Source organism: Eurosta solidaginis, chromosome 1, assembly GCF_040869045.1.
Source record: "Eurosta solidaginis isolate ZX-2024a chromosome 1, ASM4086904v1, whole genome shotgun sequence".
NCBI classification, from domain to species: domain Eukaryota; kingdom Metazoa; phylum Arthropoda; class Insecta; order Diptera; family Tephritidae; genus Eurosta; species Eurosta solidaginis.
Genome location: NC_090319.1, coordinates 28,406,382 through 28,426,639, shown reverse-complemented (window position 1 = coordinate 28,426,639; position 20,258 = coordinate 28,406,382). Strand labels below are relative to the sequence as shown.

At 34.6% G+C, this 20,258-nt stretch overlaps 1 protein-coding gene across 3 annotated transcripts in view; it reads left to right on the top strand.

Annotated features, from left to right (window-relative positions):
* alt (aluminum tubes) overlaps positions 1 to 18,044 on the top strand; it is a 66,874-nt gene extending 48,830 nt beyond the window's left edge. Inside the window, exons 2-7 of one of the 3 annotated variants that reach the window (XM_067783730.1) lie at positions 2,189 to 2,316; positions 2,947 to 5,053; positions 7,331 to 7,435; positions 7,552 to 8,049; positions 15,123 to 15,239; positions 17,070 to 18,044. In XM_067783730.1, coding sequence (XP_067639831.1) covers positions 2,969 to 5,053; positions 7,331 to 7,435; positions 7,552 to 8,049; positions 15,123 to 15,239; positions 17,070 to 17,078 — 2,814 coding nt within the window. In that variant the 5' untranslated portion in view covers positions 2,189 to 2,316; positions 2,947 to 2,968 and the 3' untranslated portion in view covers positions 17,079 to 18,044. The remainder of the gene's footprint in view (positions 1 to 2,188; positions 2,317 to 2,946; positions 5,054 to 7,330; positions 7,436 to 7,551; positions 8,050 to 15,122; positions 15,240 to 17,069) is intronic. The other 2 variants (XM_067783721.1, XM_067783737.1) reach the window with 2 other exon arrangements.
* The last annotated feature ends 2,214 nt before the right edge of the window (positions 18,045 to 20,258 follow it).

The following is a 20,258-nucleotide window of genomic DNA, read 5'->3' as shown; positions in this document are numbered from 1 at the left end:
AACTGAAGCTAAATGAACTGTACGACAGCCCTTTACTTCTACTTAATTGGCGTTTAACAGTTTAACGGTTATATCCATCCGACTAGGCGTGCCAATCGCTTCTTCGCTCCGCCAACTGGCGCCAATCGGTCACACCAAGGGAGTTTAAATTGTTTCCCACCTGGTCTTTCCAGCGGAGTGGGGCCGCCCTGTACCTCCTAGCAGGGTTCCGATAAAAATATTTTCTGTCATTCGCATAACATGGCCTAGCCACGTAGCCGCTGAGTTTTAATTCGCTGGACTATGCTGATGCCAGCGTAAAGCTCGTACAGCTCATAATTAAATCTTCTTCGGTACTCGCCATCGCCAACGCGTAGAGGTCCGTAAATCTTTTGAAAACTTTTCTCTCGAAAACTCCCAGAGCCGCTTCATCTGATTCGTGCTTCTGCACCATATAGCATGACGGGTACGATAAGTGAATTGTAGAGCATGATTTTCGTTTGCGGACAGAAGAATTTAGTTTTCAATTGCCTTCCTAGTCCAAATTAACATTTAATGACAAGAGTGATTCTTCGCTGGATTTCAGAGCTGATGTTGTTGCTTGCGTTAATGCTGGTTCCCAAATAAACGAAGTCTTTTACTATTTCGAAATTATGGCTGCCAAAAGTAGCGTAGTTTCTATGGCGCAAATCCGCTGACTCTTTTCTCGATGACAGCAGGTACTTCGTTTTGTCTTCATTCACCATCAAACCCATCAATTTGGTGATTTCTTGTCTTTACTTTGGCAACAATGCCTTCAATAAACCTACCTTTTCAGATGTCTAGATGTCGCTGCTTGGCCCCTAGCCGTATGTTTTAAGTGAAACACAACGGCGACATCTGCCTTTCATAACTCATTTGTACAAATATATCACGATCTCTGTTTCTCTAGTCTCCCAATGACCCAAAGCATTTGTGTGAGAACTGATAGGGGTACGGAGCTAGAAACTCACTGGATGATGGCTAATTATTGTGAAGTGAGGTAGTTGGATCAAAAAGAGAAATTAATGCTGTTAAGAATCTACCTGAAGCAAATAAGTGTTTTTTTTTTTTTAAATTAATTAATGGAGAACCATAAAACAGTTTTAACAAACATGGATGAAAAACAAGAAAGGTTGTCTAAGTTCGGATGTAAACGAACATCATATACTCAGCTAGAGATCTCTCGCACATTTCGTTTAATTCAGTTTCTTGGCCCTAAGTATTATCGAAAGAGGGGTGTTTATTTAATTATTTTGAGTCTTTTATAAGAAGTATTCCTCTTTGTACAGGATATAAGTGTAAAGGGTTATCTGCCCAAGAGTTTGGAAATGAATTACCTATATACAAAGGAATAATTTGAGGGGGCGGTACCGCTTTATTAAAAAAAAAAAAAAAACTTATTTTTTCATGCAAAATATGTCCAGTCTAATGTACATATGGCCAAATCCACCAAACGTTTGAAATTTTGGGAAAAAATAATTATATTGAAATATTGAGCTATAGGAAACAACGCCGGTTTTAGGGATATCGGTGAAGATATAAACGCGGTTAATAGTCAAACATTTTAAAAAAATGTATACAGGCTAAATTTCGGGGAAATCCCGGGATTGAAATTGCAGATGGGGAATATATCAGAATATCGTCATCCTATGTGCATATATGTATGTAAGAATTATAGACGGACCTATTGCTTCTTCAAAAATTGCTGTTTTTATGTACGGGTGCCTTTTTGGCTCTTATTTGGAATCCAAATCTATAAATAAAGTTTTGATTGTAAAGATGAAGATTCGGACTATAAGCGAGCTTTGGGCAATTTTGGTCGTAGTGTTTTTGTTTAGCTATATTTTAAACAATTGTGAGCACACAAAGAAATGTTTTTATACTATGGCACTATTGTGAATATTTGCACTGCATTACCGGCAGTTGTTATTGTACGCTAGATGGCAGCGCAAGCTGTAAGGTTTAATTGATTGACGGCAGTTGCTTTTATACACTAGATAGCAGCGCAAGCTGTAAGTTAATAGAACAGCTGATTTCTGTTGATATTTAATAAGAGACTTTTATATTGGTTGCGCGTGATGCGCACGGGTCAGGCTCGTATTGATTAAAGCAAGTTTAAATATTACTTTAAAGATATTATTTAATTCGATATCCTTCCATGCATTAACGAGAAATGTTTCTCTTGTAGATGATGTGAACTGAAATTATTTTCCGTCATCCCATGTCAAATTTGGTTTGGAGAGATGCACCGGTTTGGACCTTGCGCCATATTCAGTAAATTTTTTCCTTTGTACCTTGCTTCGACTTCCGATTCCGGTAAACTGACTTCCGTAACGTCACTAATATGTACATATTTTAAGGGCCAGTTAATGGTGACTTATAACCATAACCAGATAAAACAGCTGATCGAACCTACCTTATTGAAATCAATGTGATCGATTAATGGTGCCATACCATAACGCTAACGCCATAGCCATACCATAGCCAACCAATTGGATTTTGGTTTCTCGCCATATCCATAACCTAAAAAATTTGAGTTGGTGAATTTAATAACTTTTTGTAGATTTTATTTATAGTTTTGATACGTTATGACTAAGAGACTTATTTTTTGTGGAATATGTTTGTAATTTTTTGCGTTTTCTTCATTTTTATGAAATTTTCAAGATTTTTAGGTTAAGGCAGTATTATCAATCACATTGGAGATGGTTATGGATATGGGTATGGTTACTACTATGGCGTTAGGGTTAAGGAAGTTTAATTAGCCCTTAAGCTGAATCGTACATGCCCCTTATCCGGTTGTGAAATAATTTTTTGTACGATTGGCAGTTTATACGACGTCTAATAGATTATAAACTATTTTGTATTAAAAAAGCATATGTACTTTCGTTTAATCAATACGTGTTAATTATTTTATATTATTTTTTAATTTTTTTTTTTTTCTTACAGGATATTTTAATAAAATTATGCAATGATGGATTTTCACTTATTAGTTATTATCACCTGCGTCTTTCTTGCTTCTCTACTCTCGCTACTATTCATTAATAAATTCTTTCGACGCAAGACATTCGAAGAGATCGTTGCCGAAAAAAAAGCGTTAACTGATAAAATCTATTCGCAAAGCAAAGTGGCATCCAAAAAGCCAAAAAAACAACAGCCTACCAAGAAAGATCTAAAACGTGAAAAGAAAAAATTACAACGTGAACAACAAAAGGACAATACTGAGCAAGAAGATTCTGATGCACAATCCGAGCAACCCTCAGTTGAGGATGAACCGCAGGGTTTGTCTAAGACACATGTTGAATTCGATCCAGATCCAGAAGTGATTGTTGTCGATACACCAGAGGCTATACGACGCGTTAGCATTGTTGCTGAGCGTGAGAAAGAGAATTTGACAAGTGGTAATGCATCAAAAGCGAAATCTAAAAGGGAAAAGAGGAACAAGTCATCATCGGGCATTTTAATCAATAAAAATGAGCCAGTTATAGTCCGTGATAATTTAGTAATTGAGGAATCGGCCAATACTTTCGAATTTAAACAACCAAAAGATATTGTCGAGTTGAAGAAAAACGACAACAAGAAGGACAATGCCAACAAGAAGGAAAAAAATTTAAAAAAAGAAAAAAATTTAACTATTGAAAAGCCAATAGTTGCAGCAGTTGTTGAACAACCACTACCACCACAACAGCAACAACAACCTGTAGTTGAACCAGTCGCCCATGTGCACGTTGCTAAAGAATTGAAACAGCAAGAGGAAAAGGCACGTCATGGTTCACCGAAGACACATGCCAACAACGCCAACAATATCAGCGGCGGTAATAGTAAAGCCAAGCAACAAAATAAAAAGCAAAACAAAGAAACTGCCGCTACGAAAGAATTAATTTTGGCATTAGATAAACTTTCCGAATCGGATACAATTGGCGTTTCATTGCTAATGAATCTCTTTCGTCGTGCTGAACTTAATCGTTCCGAAATACAAATCCTAATCGATTATCTATTGAATAAACAGCAAGATACACCAGCAACACACTCTGAATGGTCCGATGACATATGTCAGAAGTTGAAACGTCAACTGGAGGAGAAAGAAAAGGCCCTTGTCGAAGAGCAGGAAGCTTCTATGGGGATTCAAGCAAAATTACGTGAATTGCGCACAGAAATCAATACCGAACGCGCCCAATTAAATGCTACTGTAAAATTATATATTGAAAAACTTCAATCCAAGGATCAAGAAATTATTGCACTTAGTCAAGAAATGCAGGTACTTAATGAAAAATTCGCACAAGAGCGTAAACAATTTCAGTCAAAACTTTTGCTTGAGAAACAAGCTGGTACACAAGATATGTTTGCTCAACTACAACGCATACAAAGCGAATCAGCACACAAAGATAAATGTATGAATGATTTAACTTGCTTGTTGAATGCTTGCAATCAAGCCAACGAAGAATTGAAACAACAAGTTAGCCTATTGGAACAACAACGCGAAGAGCTCGAGCAAATTTCAAATAATCGTATCTTCGAACTTGAAAAGGCAAAAGCACTAGAAGTTGAAAATGCCGAACGTCAAATGGAATTGCATAATTTACAAAATGCACACGAATCTATCAAAGCCGATTTGGCGCAAGCGCGTCAAGAATTGGAATTGGCAGCGGCGCGTTTTGCTGAATTGAGCGAAAAACAAAATCAAGTAGTTGATTTGCAGGCCAAAAATGATGAACTGCTTCAGCAATTGGCTGGTATCAATAGCAAAACAGCAGAACAATCGGGTTTGCAAGCAACAATCGATGCGCTCCAAGCACAACTGGCTGATAAGGAAAAGCAATTGACTGATTTCAATGTAAAAAATACAACGTTGTTAAATCAATTAAATAATTTAGAATATAAATCAAAAGTATTTGGTGAAATTGAACACGGCTTGGAAAAACGTATTGAGTCTCTGCAACATGATGTGTCCAATAAACATCAGCAATTACAACAAGCCGAACAGACAGTGGAGAAGCTTAAGAGCCGAGAAAAAGAATTGTCACAACAGCTGCATGATCAGAAGTCTAAGAATGATGTGAGTTCAAATTTTAATGTCATATTGTCGGCTTAGGCCTACTTGCAGAACGTCAAGCTAACTTTTTTATTTATAGTTAACCTGACATGACATGAGCAGTTAAACTCATACATTTTTGGCATATTTTTATACTCAGCTGAGCAGAGCTCACAGAGTATATTAATTTTGTTCGCATAACGGTAATCCGTAACGGCATAAACTAGTCGAGATAGATATAGACTTCTATATATCAAAATGATCTGGGCGAACAAAGAAATTCATTTAGCCATTTCCGTCCGTCCGTCCGTAAACGCGATAACTTGAGTGCTCATCTCAGATCGCTATTTAAAATGAACGAAATCGGACTATAACCACGCCCACTTTTTCGATATCGAAAATTTCGAAAAACCGAAAAACTGCTATAATTCATTGCCAAGAATGGATAAAGCGATGAAACTTGGTAGGGGGGTTGACCTTATGACGCAGAATAGAAAATTAGTAAAATTTTGGACAATGGGCGTGGCACCGCCCACTTTTAAAAGAAGGTAATTTAAAAGTTTTGCGAGCTGTAATTTGGCAGTCGTTGAAAATATCATGATGAAATTTGGCAGGAACGTTACTCCTATTACTATATGTGTGCTAAATAAAAATTTGCAAAATCGGATAACGAACACGCCGACTTAAAAAAAATAATAATTTAAAAGTCAAATTTTAACAAAAAATTGAATATATTGACAATATATAAGTAAATTATGTCAACATTAGAAAAAAAGAAAATTTCAAAATGGGCGTCGCTCCGCCCTTTTTCGTTTAATTTGTCTAGAATACTTTTAATGCCATAAGTCGAACAAAAATTTACCAATCCTTGTGAAATTTGGTAAGGCCATAGCTTCTATGACGATAACTGTTTTCTGTGAAAATGGGCGAAATCGGTCGAAGCCACACCCAGTTTTTATACACAGTCGACCGTCTGTCCTTCCGCTCGGCCTTATCACAATAACTTGAGCAAAAATCGATATATCTTTACTCAGTTTCTCTTTGTATAAAAATGGGCGAAAACAACTATGACCACGCCCACTTTTTCGATATCGAAAATTTCGAAAAATTAAAAAAATGCCATAATTCTATACCAAATACAAAAAAGGGGATGAAACATGGTGATTGAATTGGTTTTTTGACGCAAAATATAACTTTAGAAAAAACTTTGTAAAATGGGTGTGGCATCTACCATATTTTTAATGGACGTTGTGGCAGCGCGCTGCCCTCAAGTGGCCCAATGAAACCAGGCTAATCCTGTTCACGCGATCGATTTATATATGTATATATATAATAACTTTTTTTTTTGCCGAGTCTTTGATGGGCAGCGGTTTGTCAAACGTCGAGATCTGAGACTGCTCAGCTACACAAGAAATTTCAGCCAAGCGTAATACTTAAAGAGAACAGAAGCAAACGTATTATACCTTAATTATTAAGAGAGGTGAGAACAATCTTTTTATAGAAAAAAGGGAGTCCGAGCTATCAAATTAAGTAGAAGAAAATGAAAAAGTTCTGCAGGGCGAAATCCAAAGCCCTTGGTATCATGGCAGGAATACTGTTCGTGGTATTACATATATAAATAAATTAGCGGTACCCGACAGATGATGTTCTGGGTCACCATGGTCCACATTTTGCCGATATCTCGAAAACGCCTTCACATATACAACTAAGGGCCACTCCCTTTTAAAACCCTCATTAACACCTTTCATTTGATACCTATATCGTACAAACACATTATAGAGTCACCTCTGGTCCACCTTTATGGCGATTTCTCGAAAAAGCGTACACCTATAGAACTATGGCCCACTCCCTTTTAAAATACCCTTTAATACCTTCCATTTGATACCCATGTCATACAAACACATTCCAGGGTTACCCTAGGTTCATTTTCCTACATGGTTGTCTCCAAAGCTCTCAGCTGAGTATGTAATGTTCGGTTACACCCGAACTTAGCCTTCCTTACTTGTTTTTAGACTTATTTATATAAAGTATTTTAAAAGAAAATATGTACCTCTGTAGCTTGCCAAAATTGCCATTCCTATTTTTTTGAAAGTGTATAAAAGATAACGCCTAATATAATTACATTGCATCGGGTACTAAAATATTTTGCAAATTTTCAAAGATCGTTGCTCATAACTTCCAGTTTTCTAGGCTTGTTCTGATTGCATTTGATTGCTAGACTTTAACAAAATGTTTTAGTTTTTTCTGCTTTTTTGTTGTTGTTATAATCTGCTACTAATCTTTTTTCATATTTCACTTTAGGATTTGCGTAAGAAAAACTGGAAGTTGGTTGAAGCCTTACAAAGCGCTGAAACAGCAGCTAAACAAACTAAATCAGCGCCTAAAATCGCAAATCCAAGCTTAGCTGTAAGTGCATGTTTTTCAAACCTTCGCATTATAGTCAAATCTAATTTGCTTTCAAAACAAACAAACGACAAGTTTTATATAAAATAAATTACTTAATCATTTATTTTTCATTTTAGGAACAGCAACAACTTTTCGCCGCATCACAAAAGCAGTTCTCCGCCACAGCCAATGTTGCAACCGCAACAACTTCCACTCACTCTGACGAGAAGAATGTACGTGAAATATTCCAGCGTTTGTATCCAGAAGCCGTAAAGGCTTGCGCAAGTACAGCGCTAAGTGCATCCTTTGAACAATGGGTGGAACAAGTTTTGGCCACACAATTGAAATTAGCAGCAGCAACAACAACGGCTGATAAAACACCTGCCAGCAGTAGTAATAAATCGACACAATCAATCAATAGTAGTAGCAGCAGTAATTACACTCCTTCAACCCATACCAACACGAACAATATACATAATAATAATGACTCAACAAATGATAGCAATAATCGTATTAGTAACAATAGTAGTGGAGATAGTGGTGGTAATGATGATGTAGACGCTGTTGAACTACGTCTACAAAATACCCAACTGCGCGCTCAAATAGACGAGTTAACAAAACTTGTTACAAAAACTGTAAGTTGAGAAGAAGTTGTTTTTAGAACGATATGAAATCATTTAAAATTCGTTGAAAAATATATTTAACAAAATACATATTGAAGAAAAAACTCGAAAGCGATTTAGTTCTATACCAAATAAGCTGCATTCGACGCTCGAGTAGCGAATTACGGCTGCTAAATTCGTTTTAAGAGCTGCACGTCGCTATTGAAATTCTCCTACACATTAAATATTTAATCCTATAAAATTTTGGCTTTGGGTAATTTGGCAAGTTATTTTCTTCTATGAAAACTCTGTGAAAATATTCTTATACTCACTGAGCAGAGCTCACAGAGTATATCAACTTTGTTCGCATAACGGTACCCCGTAACGGCATAAACTAATCGAGATAGATATAGACTTCTATATATCAAAATGGTCTGGGCGAAAAAAGAAATTCATTTAGCCATGCCCGTCCGTCCGTCTGTTCGTAAACACGATTTGAGGTATCGTAATGAAATTTGGTATGTAGGTTCCTGGGCACACATCTCAGATCGCTATTTAAAATGAGCGAAATCGTACTATAACCACGCCCACTTTTTCGATATCGAAAATTTCGAGAAACCGAAAAAGTGCGATAATTCATTACCAAAGACTGATAAAGCGATGAAACTTGTTAGGTGGGTTGACCTTACGACGCCAAATTGAAAATTAATAAAATTTTGACAATATGCGTGGCACCGCCCACTTTTAAAAGAAGGTAATTTAAACGTTTTGCTGTTAAAAGCTGTAATTTGGCAGACGGTGAAGATATCATGATGTAATTTGGCAGGAACGTTACTCCTGTTACTATATAGAGGTAAATAAAAATTAGCAAAATCGGATGACGAACACGCCCACTTTAAAAAAAAAACTTTAAAAGTAAAATTTTAACAAAAAATTTAATATCTTTACAGTATATAAACAAATTATGTCAACATTCAACTCCAGTAATGATATGGTGCAACAAAATACAAAAATAAAAGACAATTTCAAAATGGGCATGGCTCCGCTCTTTTTCATTTAATTTGTCTAGAATACTTTTAATGCCATAAGTCGAACAAAAATGTACTGTGGAAATGGGTTGAAATCGGTTGAAGCCACGCCCAGTTTCTAGTCGTCTGTCTGTCCTTCCGCTCGGCCGTTAACACGATAACTTGGGCAAAAATCGATATGTCTTTGCTAAACTTAGTTCACGTACTTATCTGAACTCACTTTATCTTGGTAATAAAAATGGGTGAAATCCAACTATGACCACGCCCACTTTTTCGATATCGAGAAATTAAAAAAAATGCCATAATCCTATACCAAATACGAAAAAATAGATGAAAAATGGTGATTGGATTGGTTTTTTGACGCAAAATATAACTTTAGAAAAAACTTTGTAAAATGGGTGTGACACCTACCATATTAAGTAGAAGAAAATGAAAAAGTTCTGCAGGGCGAAATCAAAAGCCCTTGGAATCTTGGCAGGAATACTGTTCGTGGTATTACATATATATATAAATTAGCGGTACCCGACAGATGATGTTCTGGGTCACCCTGGTCCACATTTTGGTCGAAATCTTGAAAACGCCTTCACATATACAACTAAGGGCCACTCCCTTTTAAACCCCTCATTAATACCTTTAATTTGATACCCATAACGTACAAACACATTCTGGAGTCACCCCTGGTCCACCGTTAAGGCGATATCTTGAAAAGGTGTCTATGAACTATGGCCCACTCCCTTCTAAAATACTCTTTAATACCTTCTACTTGATAGCCATGTCATACAAACACATTCCAGGGTTACCCTAGGTTCATTTTCCTACATGGTCATTTTCCCTTTTTTGTCTCGAAAGCTCTCAGCTGAGTATGTAATGTTCCGTTATACCCGAACTTAGCCTTTCTTACTTGTTATTGCTATAGCCATAACTTCTTACGATTTATCGTGGAGAAGACGGCGATGCTTGATACGATATGATGATAGTCGATTGCTGTGTCGCTTACGTCTTATTGACGGTTATGGGCCAATACGATGGAAAATTTAACAATACACTGTACAGCGCTCGGCAGAGTATAACCTCCAAAATATGAGTATAGGATTTAAAAATTTAAAAAGTAAAATTATGGGTGTGCTTTGTCTTTTCAAGTTTGTAAAATAGAAATACATGTCTTAAATTGACCCTTAAATTGAGGTTATGTACCGCAATTGGATAGAACTACTACCTTCTATCCAATTGCGGTACATCCGAATGAAGTGAAATGAAGAACAGTATAAAAATGTCTCCAATAAAAGGATCAAGTTTATATATCAACTTGCATTATTTTAGAAAACAGCCCTACACAGAAAATTGGAGAAAGGAAAATAATTATACCAGAAAGAGAAAAATAAGGCGATTCGTCTCTCATATGTTTACTTTTTTAGCTTTTGAAATACGATGATTAAAAAAATGCGAAATGATCAGTTTTGAACTTCGGAAATCTTTACCTAAATTTACTTCGAAATGTTAATCAGGTACCATAGTTCAACTATATGGTTGGCTCATCTCTACAGCAACAACATACCTTGGTTCAGATTGTCAAAAACTGCGTGTCACCAACACGTGAAAGGAATGGAGATATAACATAAAACTTTGCAAGTGTTTGCGTGCTGTGGGAAAATTATGCGTAAATTAGATGCATTTACTTAAAATATAACTAAAGTGTTGTGAAACTATCTTTTAGTAGAAAATTTACCACCACAGCAGTAAATAATTGTCAATGTGTTGGTAACATTTTGCGTTTTCCATCTCCTTTTGACAATGAAATGAAAAAAATAAAATCAGCTGATGAGATAAGCCAACCATATCGCACAAAAAAGGCGTAAAGAGCCAAAATCAAAATTTTACAGAAGGTTTTTTCTTATTTTCTTTGCGGCTAGTTTAAATACTGACATATAATTTGGTACACAGCCTTTATTTAACTCACTCTATAAGATGTGACCACCGTGGTGTGATGGTAGCGTGCTCCGCCTACCACACCATATGCCCTGGGTTCAAACCCCGGGCAAAGCAACATCAAAATTTTAGAAATAAGATTTTTCAATTAGAAGAAAACTTTTCTAAGCGGAGTCGCCCCTCGGCAGTGTTTGGCAAGCGCTCCGGGTGTATTTCTGCCATGAAAAGCTCTCAGTGAAAACTCATCTGCCTTGCAGATGCCGTTCGGAGTCAGCATAAAACATGTAGGTCCCGTCCGGCCAATTTGTAGGGAAAATCAAGAGGAGCACGACGCAAATTGGAAGAGAAGCTCGACCTTAGATCTCTTCGGAGGTTATCGCGCCTTACATAATTTTTTTTTTTTTATAAGATGCAATAAATTCTATTAATATTTTATAACATATCGCTAGTTTTTGGCGCATACGTATTTTCTGCCCTCAAAATACCAAGCACCTGTTTAATAATTCGGCTGATACGTTAAAATATTTCTTTTGGAAAAGTTTGATTTCCTCTCTTATTTTTTTTTTTTTTTTGTTTCGAATTATGTTTCAATTTTTATTATGTAAACAAACTAAAAAAATAAAAAAGTATTTTCCATTTTTTTTTCGATGAAATAAAATAATTATATAACATAAATAAAGTAAGGTTAATATTAGAAACTGATTTTAAAATGCTATTTTTCTAAAAAAATCTTCTTGGTCTGTCTCAGCAAGGTAATTCTTTACTCGCTCATCGTACTGCAAAGATAAATATTCGCTGTGAAATTTTTTAGGTATTGTATTATTTTTGCAAAATTTTATTTAAATCCATGTACTTCTTTATTGAAATTTTCAACTTATTTTTGTACAGAGCAAGTGGTCCATTTCTTATTATCTCCGTGTTCTGCCTAGATCGTGCAACCGAGTCCACATCATAATTTTGAAATTCAGAATCATCAAAGTATTCGTATTTTAGTTTCAGAATTGGGCTATTTTTCTCAAAAGATACCGAGCGCAAATTTTTAAAATGTATTTTTTTTTTTTTTTGAACTACGAAAAAGGGCTTTTGAATAGCGTTTCCAATCTTTGAAGTCTGAATGATTCATTACAATAAGTTTGTAGTGTACTGGATTAGTTTTTGCGCCATGTAGCATAGTGTAGCATTCACTTGGAGCCCAAACCGTCCTATCTTGAACTAATCGTTCGATGGTAATATGAATTGAGTATGATCCGGTAATAAAAATGATATTCGGAACTGCTGGCAAAGGCTGAATAAAAGAGACAACAAGTGCTACGTTGTCATCACATGTTTTGTTGAGGCTTGAATTTCTTAAAGCTAGGACTATAGGTTTTCAAGCAAGCTTTCTGATTCCTTGTGGATATTAGCATTTTTTGCGAAATATGAAGGGTACTTAGCAAAAATTGATGGCATACTTTTTGACAAACATTATTGAAATCAATTGTATAACTATAGCTGACCTGCTTTTTGTGACTAACTCCTCTGTGCCTTTTTACGTATTTACCCGTCATGCACGAAAGCAACCAGTCCTTTTGTCTTATTTTGTTACCAATACCCCAAAAGTGTTCGTTTATCGCTACTCGATCTGATTCGACGAACTTTTCACCACACGAGTTGACACACTTTTTATGTGAACATGGATTAGGAAGAACACTTGTGTCGCGCTTTTTGACATTCTGCAATCTTTTGGGTAATGGTTTAATCTTTTTGTAACCCCGTTTTCCAATGCACGTCACGTTTTCCATATTGTCTACTGAAGCGAGTTCCACAGACGATAATTCGGTTTCGCTATCACAATAAGGAACGATAGCTCCCATTTTACTTGAAATCTGTAAATAAAATTTTTTACATCTAATAATCGTGAAAATATAAAAAAATAGCACCTTACCTTCGGTTGAGAAGAATTCATTTTAAAGAAACCGTAATATAGATCGTATTTATTTTAAAATGTTTATTTTATATAAGCTCATTTATCTTTACAAAAGTATTTTATTGGAACTACAAATATTCAATGAAAATTTTTTATAAATGGATATCAAAAATTTAACTCAAAAAGTATAAACACATGATAATAAAATATTTTAGCACTAAAGTAACACTTTGGTACAGTATATTTGTATATAAAATTAAAGAAAAACAAGTAAGGAAGGCTAAGTTCGGGTGTAACCGAACATTACATACTCAGTTGAGAGCTTTGGAGACAAAATAAGGGAAAATCACCATGTAGTAAAATGAACCTAGTGTAACACTGGAATGTGTTTGTATGACATGTGTATCAAATGAAAGGTATTAAAAAGTATTTTAAGAGGGAGTGGGCCATAGTTCTCTAGATGGCCGCCATTTAGGGATATCGCCATAAAGGTGGACCAGGGCTGACTCCAGAATTTGTTTGTACGATATGGGTATCAAACGAAAGGTGATAATGAGTATTTTAAAAGGGAGTGGGCCTCAGTTCTATAGGTGGACGCCTTTTCGAGATATCGCCATAAAAGTGGACCAGGGGTGACTCTATAATGTATTTGTACGATATGGGTATCAAATTAAAGGTATTAATGAGGGTTTTAAAAGGGAGTGGTAGTAGTTGTATATGTGAAGGCGTTTTCGAGATATCGACCAAAATGTGGACCAGGGTGACCCAGAACATCATCTGTCGGGTACCGCTAATTTATTTATATATTCGATACCACAAACAGTATTCCTGCCAAGATTCCAAGGGCTTTTGATTTCGCCCTGCAGAACTTTTTCGTTTTCTTCTACTTAATATGGTAGGTATCACACCCATTTTACAAAGTTTTTTTCTAAAGTTATATTTTGCGTCAATAGACCAATCCAATTACCATGTTCATCCCTTTTTTCGTATTTGGTATATAATTATGGCATTTTTTTCATTTTTCATAATTTTCGATATCGAAAAAGTGGGCGTGGTCATAGTCGGATTTCGGCCATTTTTTACACCAATACAAAGTCAGTTCAAATAAGTTTGTGAACTGAGTTTAGTAAAGATACATCGATTTTTGCTCAAGTTATCGTGTTAACGGCCGAGCGGAAGGACAGACGGTCGACTGTGTATAAAAACTGGGCGTAGCTTCAACCGATTTCGCCCTTTTTCACAGTTATCGTCCTAGAATCTAAGCCTCTACCAAATTTCACAAGGCTTGGTAAATTTTGTTCGACTTATTATTAAAAGTATCCTAGACAAATTAAATGAAAAAGGGCGGAGCCACACCCATTTTCAAATTTTCTTTTATTTTTGTATTTTGTTCCACCATATCATTACTGGAGTTGAATGTTGACATAATTTACTTATATACTGTAAAGATATACATTTTTCTTTTAAAATTTGTTTTAAAAAAAATTTTTTTTTAAAAGTGGGCGTGGTCGTTCTTCGATTTTGCTAATTTTTATTAAGCATACATATAGTAATAAGAGTAACGTTCCTGCCAAATTTCATGATGATATCTTAAACGACTGCCATATTACAGCTTGCAAAACTTCTAACTTACCTTCTTTTAAAAGTGGGCGGTGCCACGCCCATTGTCCAAAAGTTTACGAATTTCAATAAAAGCTTATAATAAAGTAACGTTACATGTACTAAGAGCAAATATATTGGTGTTTAATCGCTTGTCCTCATTTATTTCAAAACACAAAGAAAGCACATGCACTTACGCCAAAATTGCTTTTGCTCTAAATTTATAACAGCACATGTCACAGCTGTGAAGCTTTGAGAAATGATATATTTGTTGATAAAGTATCGATTTCTGTAAAAACCTAAACATCGAAAAACATGGCTCTTACGTATTTTTTACGCACAGGGCTCGATATAATTGAACCATGTCAGGTACTTACAAATATCTACTTCAAAAAAAATTTTTTTTTGTGATAAAATGATATCAGAATTTTTTTGAGATGTCCATAAAAGTCAATAAAAGAAAAAGAAGGGAAAATAATAAAAGAAAAATTTTGAGAAAAATTTAATAAAGAAGAAATAAAAATAATTGTTTTATGATCGGTGCTTGAAAGCTCTTATAATGTTTTTAATAATTAGTTAACTATAACAGAACTATAAATGAAGCATATAAAAATATTTTCATATAATTTGTTATCACTTCTTTGCAGAGCAATACATTGACAGCTCTTGAGGAGCACGCTCGCCAAGAACATGAAAAATGGCAAAACATTTTATTATCCAAGGAAGAAGAAATTTCTAGGTTGCAGCACTCAAATGGAGTGCAGGTGAGCTGAACAAATTCATATATGTACATTGCTTTATACTTACTATAATGAATGAGAAAAAAATTAAATTTATATATCACTTTCTTTTGGCGGATTTAGTTAGATATTTTTAAACATATGCATTAGACTGGGAAAAAAGTTCCACTACGCATACCCAAAAAATAATAATTTTCGAGCCTGCGAAATTTCAATTTTTAACTTTTTTTCGACTTTGATTTTTAAGTTTTTTTCATTACCTACTAAAAAAATGTTCATTTGATTGTAAAATTATCATGTATTTTCATGTATAACATTTTTGGGTCGGACAGGGTATACATATGAACATTTTTTTAGTAGGTCTTGAAAAAAACCTTAAAAATCAAAGCCGAAAAAGTAAAAAAAATTAAATTTCACAGGCTCGAAAATTATTTTTTTATGGGTATACGTAGTGGAATTTTTTTTCCTGAGCCCAAATCCTATCGAAAAATCGATTGCGCGACATCGGTTAACTTTCGTCCACACAAATCGACCCACCCTAATACGCATATCGCACGTTTTACTATTGTAAACAGATGTAATTTAAAATTAAAATTTGTTAAAAAACGCAAATTTTAATTTTTTGCACACATCTTCAGTACAAAGATTGAATTCAAAGACCACAATACCGGTAATATCAGAAATATTGTATGTATGTGCACATAATCTCACTAGCCGAGTTTTTTCCATCTCCAACTCTTATTCTGAATAAAAAATCCTTGGGTATTATGAATGTGATTGAAAGAAGATTTGGCTGCCATTTTAAGAAGAGTTGAACTTAGCACGGCTGGCAGAAAAATGCTCTGCTGAGTCAACTCCAGTGGATTTGTATTATCGCGCAGCTTTCTTCTTATGCTTCTTTATTGATGTTGCTGTGGCACCAATTCATTACTCACTTTGTCCAATACAATATGAAATGCAATACTGTGCATTGTTTATATTTTATTTCTCAATTTCGCCAAAATAATTAAACTCATTAATTACACTATGCTACAAAATCAAGTTTTTTTTCTGGGTATTGGACCAAACACACTTTTTTGTAGAGATTTAGTCTTAAGTAGACAAATTACTATCTACGTTTTTCGAAGTTAGCCCCCAAAAAATAGATATCAGCTTTCGAAGTTTGAAATTTTATTTTTTTTTTGTTAGCGCGTTCAGCAAATTAAAAAGTAAAAATGTGGTCGTGGTCCGCTCTTTTCCCTTATTTGAAGGGCTGAATGAATTTTTTGAGAAATTTAGTATAACAGCTGTTATACGAGGTGAAAATTCAGATAGTTCCATGATAGTGCCTACTACTTTCATGTCTACACATACTCTCCACTGGAATTGCTCGTACTGTACTTTGTCAAAAAAAATAATTCAGCCATTTAAATAAAAGAAAAAGCGGACCACAATGACATTTTTACTTTTTTAATTTGTTGAACGCGGTAACAAAAAAATAAAATTTCGAAATTTAGAATTTCGAACTTCGAAAGCCGATAACTATTTTTTGGAGGCTAACTTCGAAAAACGGAGTTAGTACTTTGCATACTTAAGCCTCATTCTCTACAAAAAATTGAGTTTGGTCCAATACTCAGCCGGCTGTTGCACAGTGTTATATAAAAGCGCAACAAAATTTCATTTGGCAATTTTGTTCTCCATAGGAAAAAAGAATTGGAGGAAATTTTCTGCGTGAATAAAAAAATTCGCTAAAACAAAAAATGGTTTCTAAAGAATCATTTTCATATAAACTATAAACTAATTTAATTTTTTTATGAATTTGTATGTTAAATAATAATAATAATTTTTAATTCCTAATTTTCGTTTATTTTGCAGGACATTTAATGTCACATCATTGCAGTTCACTTAGATTAAGATGCCTTCCAAAATATAACAAAACGTTAATAAATATTGAAAAAACAACAACAAACTATGTAAACAAAGGTAAAAGAAAACCATGGCACAGCCAGCATGAAATACCGAGTATGAAATGCATGACTTCTTATGCAAACAACAACAAGTAAACTAATAAAAGGAGTAATAAAACGGAAAAGCGCCGAAACTTTACTTCTGGGTAGCAGAATGGAAATTGCCGTTTGCCATTGATCGAACGATAGTAAATAGAAAGAAACAACGCAACAACAACAGCAGCAACATTTGACATTCTGAAATTATGTCGCAGTGCATAAATGAACTTAAAAATACACATAACAAAAAAAGATATTAGAAGAAATCATTAAGATAAACATTCTACATATATATGAAATAAAATAACAAACGTGAATAAATATTAAAAACATAAAAAAATAATTAAAAATTAAATTTAAGCCTAAAATCTGTGCAATGTCTGGATGATCGATAAGCAAAGCAAAAAAAGTAATAAAAATAAATAATTACAACAAAAGTAGAGTGTATGGAAGGATGTGAAGAAAAACACAATGATAAAGAGCAAGAAAATTTCAAAAGCATTACGAAAATCTAATTAAAGAAGATAAAATACTAACAAAACAAATAGCATTAATACTTAACGAGCTTGCCCCGTGCGCATCTTGGCAACCAATAAAAGTCTCTTATCAAATACTAACAGAAATCAGCTGTTCTATTAACTTACAGCTTGCGCTGCCATCTAGCGTATAATAGCAACTGCCGCAAATCAATTAAAACTTACCGCTTGCGCTGCCATCTAGCGTAATGCTGTGCAAATATTCACAATAGTGCCATAGTACAAATAGATTTCTTTGTGTGCTCACAATCGTTTATTTTAACAAATTATTTTAATAAAATATAGCTAAACAAAAAACTACAACCAAAGCTCGCTAATAGCCCGAATCTCCATCTTTACAACCAAAAGTTTATTTATAGATTTGGATTCCAAATAAGAGCGAAAAAAGGACCCGTACATAAAAACAGCAAATAGAAATAATATATATGATTAAAAATTGTTTAGGAGGTATGTACATAATATCGCTTACGAGGATTGCTACTTAAGTTTTGCTATGCTCAAAAATTCAAAATTTGGAAGTTTCCATAAAGATTTCTCACAATTTTTTGAATTTTTCAATATTTTTGAATGACTAAAAAAATTTGCAAATCATTTTTACTGCTATATTTATGCTCACAAGTGTACTACATGTGTTCGGCAGCGATTGATAATAATATCCAGTAATTCACATGTTATCAATACGACTTAGACATTTAAGAAATTCCAGGTCCAGGTGGAATAACGGAATTATCTGAAATGATTGTCAATAGGTTGACATTTTATTCTGGACAAAACAAAAGGTTAAATCACCTTCAGTTTCTTAGCAATCGCTTCTTATACATTGATGAGAACGATATTTGTTTACCATGATTTTCTCACTGTCGATAATTCGTAATCAGCATAAAATGTCTATGAAGAATATATTGTAATAAATGGGAAAACAATTTTTCGAACATCAAGAATTTTTGTGAAACTTAGTGTAGTGGTTCACTCGGTGCTCGGCTGACAAACATTTTGACAATTGCAGCCGTTTTGCTCACAAATCGAATTGACATCCGTTAACTGTGTTGTTTCTTTGCGATTTTTCGAAAAATATTAGTAGTAGAAATAGGAAGCGATCAGTTTACAAATACCCGATAAGTACTGAATTGCATAATTGCTTAGGACTATTTTTTTTTTAATTTTATGATGAATTTGGTAACTCTGTCACGATCTATTAGTGTATCTGAACTTAGGTAATTTTATGGAAACTCCGCACTCCAAGGAATCGTGCACTTCCGTAAACCTACATACGAAACCTATACCAATTCAAAATTCATCGTTCAACGTCAAAAACTCGACGTGTAAATCGATTCACGTAAAAATGTCATTAGTAAATAATGTACTCATTGAGCATGTTAACTCATTCATTCCGTATATTCGGAACATTCATCTCCATTTAAGAATTTGTGGAATCGGTTTATTTTTGGAATGTTATGTATATACTTATTTGATATATTCGGTAGTATCAAACGAAGGTGTTCCGAATATTCTTAATGGTACCAAAAAGTTTCATAAATTTTGTTTTATTTTTATAAAAGCGGTATTCATGTATAAATTAAATACTTTCAGGGCCAGGGAGAGGAGGGGGAGGGTGGGGGGGGGGGGGGGGCAGCTAGGGCAATTTTCCTGGGCCCGGAAGGTTTTTGGTCGACCGGCAAGGCAAAGCAGTATTGACAGTACTCTAACTAGGATTTCATAGATACATACATATTTTGTTGCTACAAAAAATTGTTTTAAAATTGAAAATCACTTAACTAAAATCATAAGCATCCGATCAAATACTATGAGGCATAGTCATAGTCGAAATAAAATGTGATTTTAAGTTAGATTAACGTTTTTGACACAATTTTATAAGCGCTATCTGTCAAAAATGCTTCAACTAACTTAGAATCACATTTTATTTCGACTTCCCAATGACTTAAGTGGTCGCCATTTCCTTCAAATCATACTCCATACTACTCTAAAAAAAACGGAGAAAAATTAAAGCGTGCTTGGCTCCTTTGGAGTGCAACAAAAGAAGCGTTTTTTGTTTTCCATGCCGGCTTTTCAGCAAAATTTCCGAAAATACCCGATCAACTTTGACAAAATCTTCAGGTTATTCTAAAGAAAAAGGTTGGAAGAGGTTACACGACAAAATTCCTGAACATGAAAATAGTTAAAATCATAAAACTTGCTATATAGAGTGGCACCAATATGAAATGAGAATTCGAAATGCAAGTTCAGTGGATTTTCTCTTAGCGGAAACCCTTAAAAATTAAGCAGCTCGCTGGAGAGAGATACTTCGCAGAATTCTTGCTCTTTTTCTTGGAGAAAAAGGATTGGCATTTAGAGGGGATAATTCATTGATGATTTCCGAAATGGAAACTTTCTTGGTATTTTGGATCAGATCAGCATGAACATTTGGAGAAGGTGAGGGAATCTCAAACGAAAAAGAATCGTCTCCAAGCACATTATTTGTCTGATGGAATACAAAACGAGTTCATAGAAATCTGTGCAAGTCA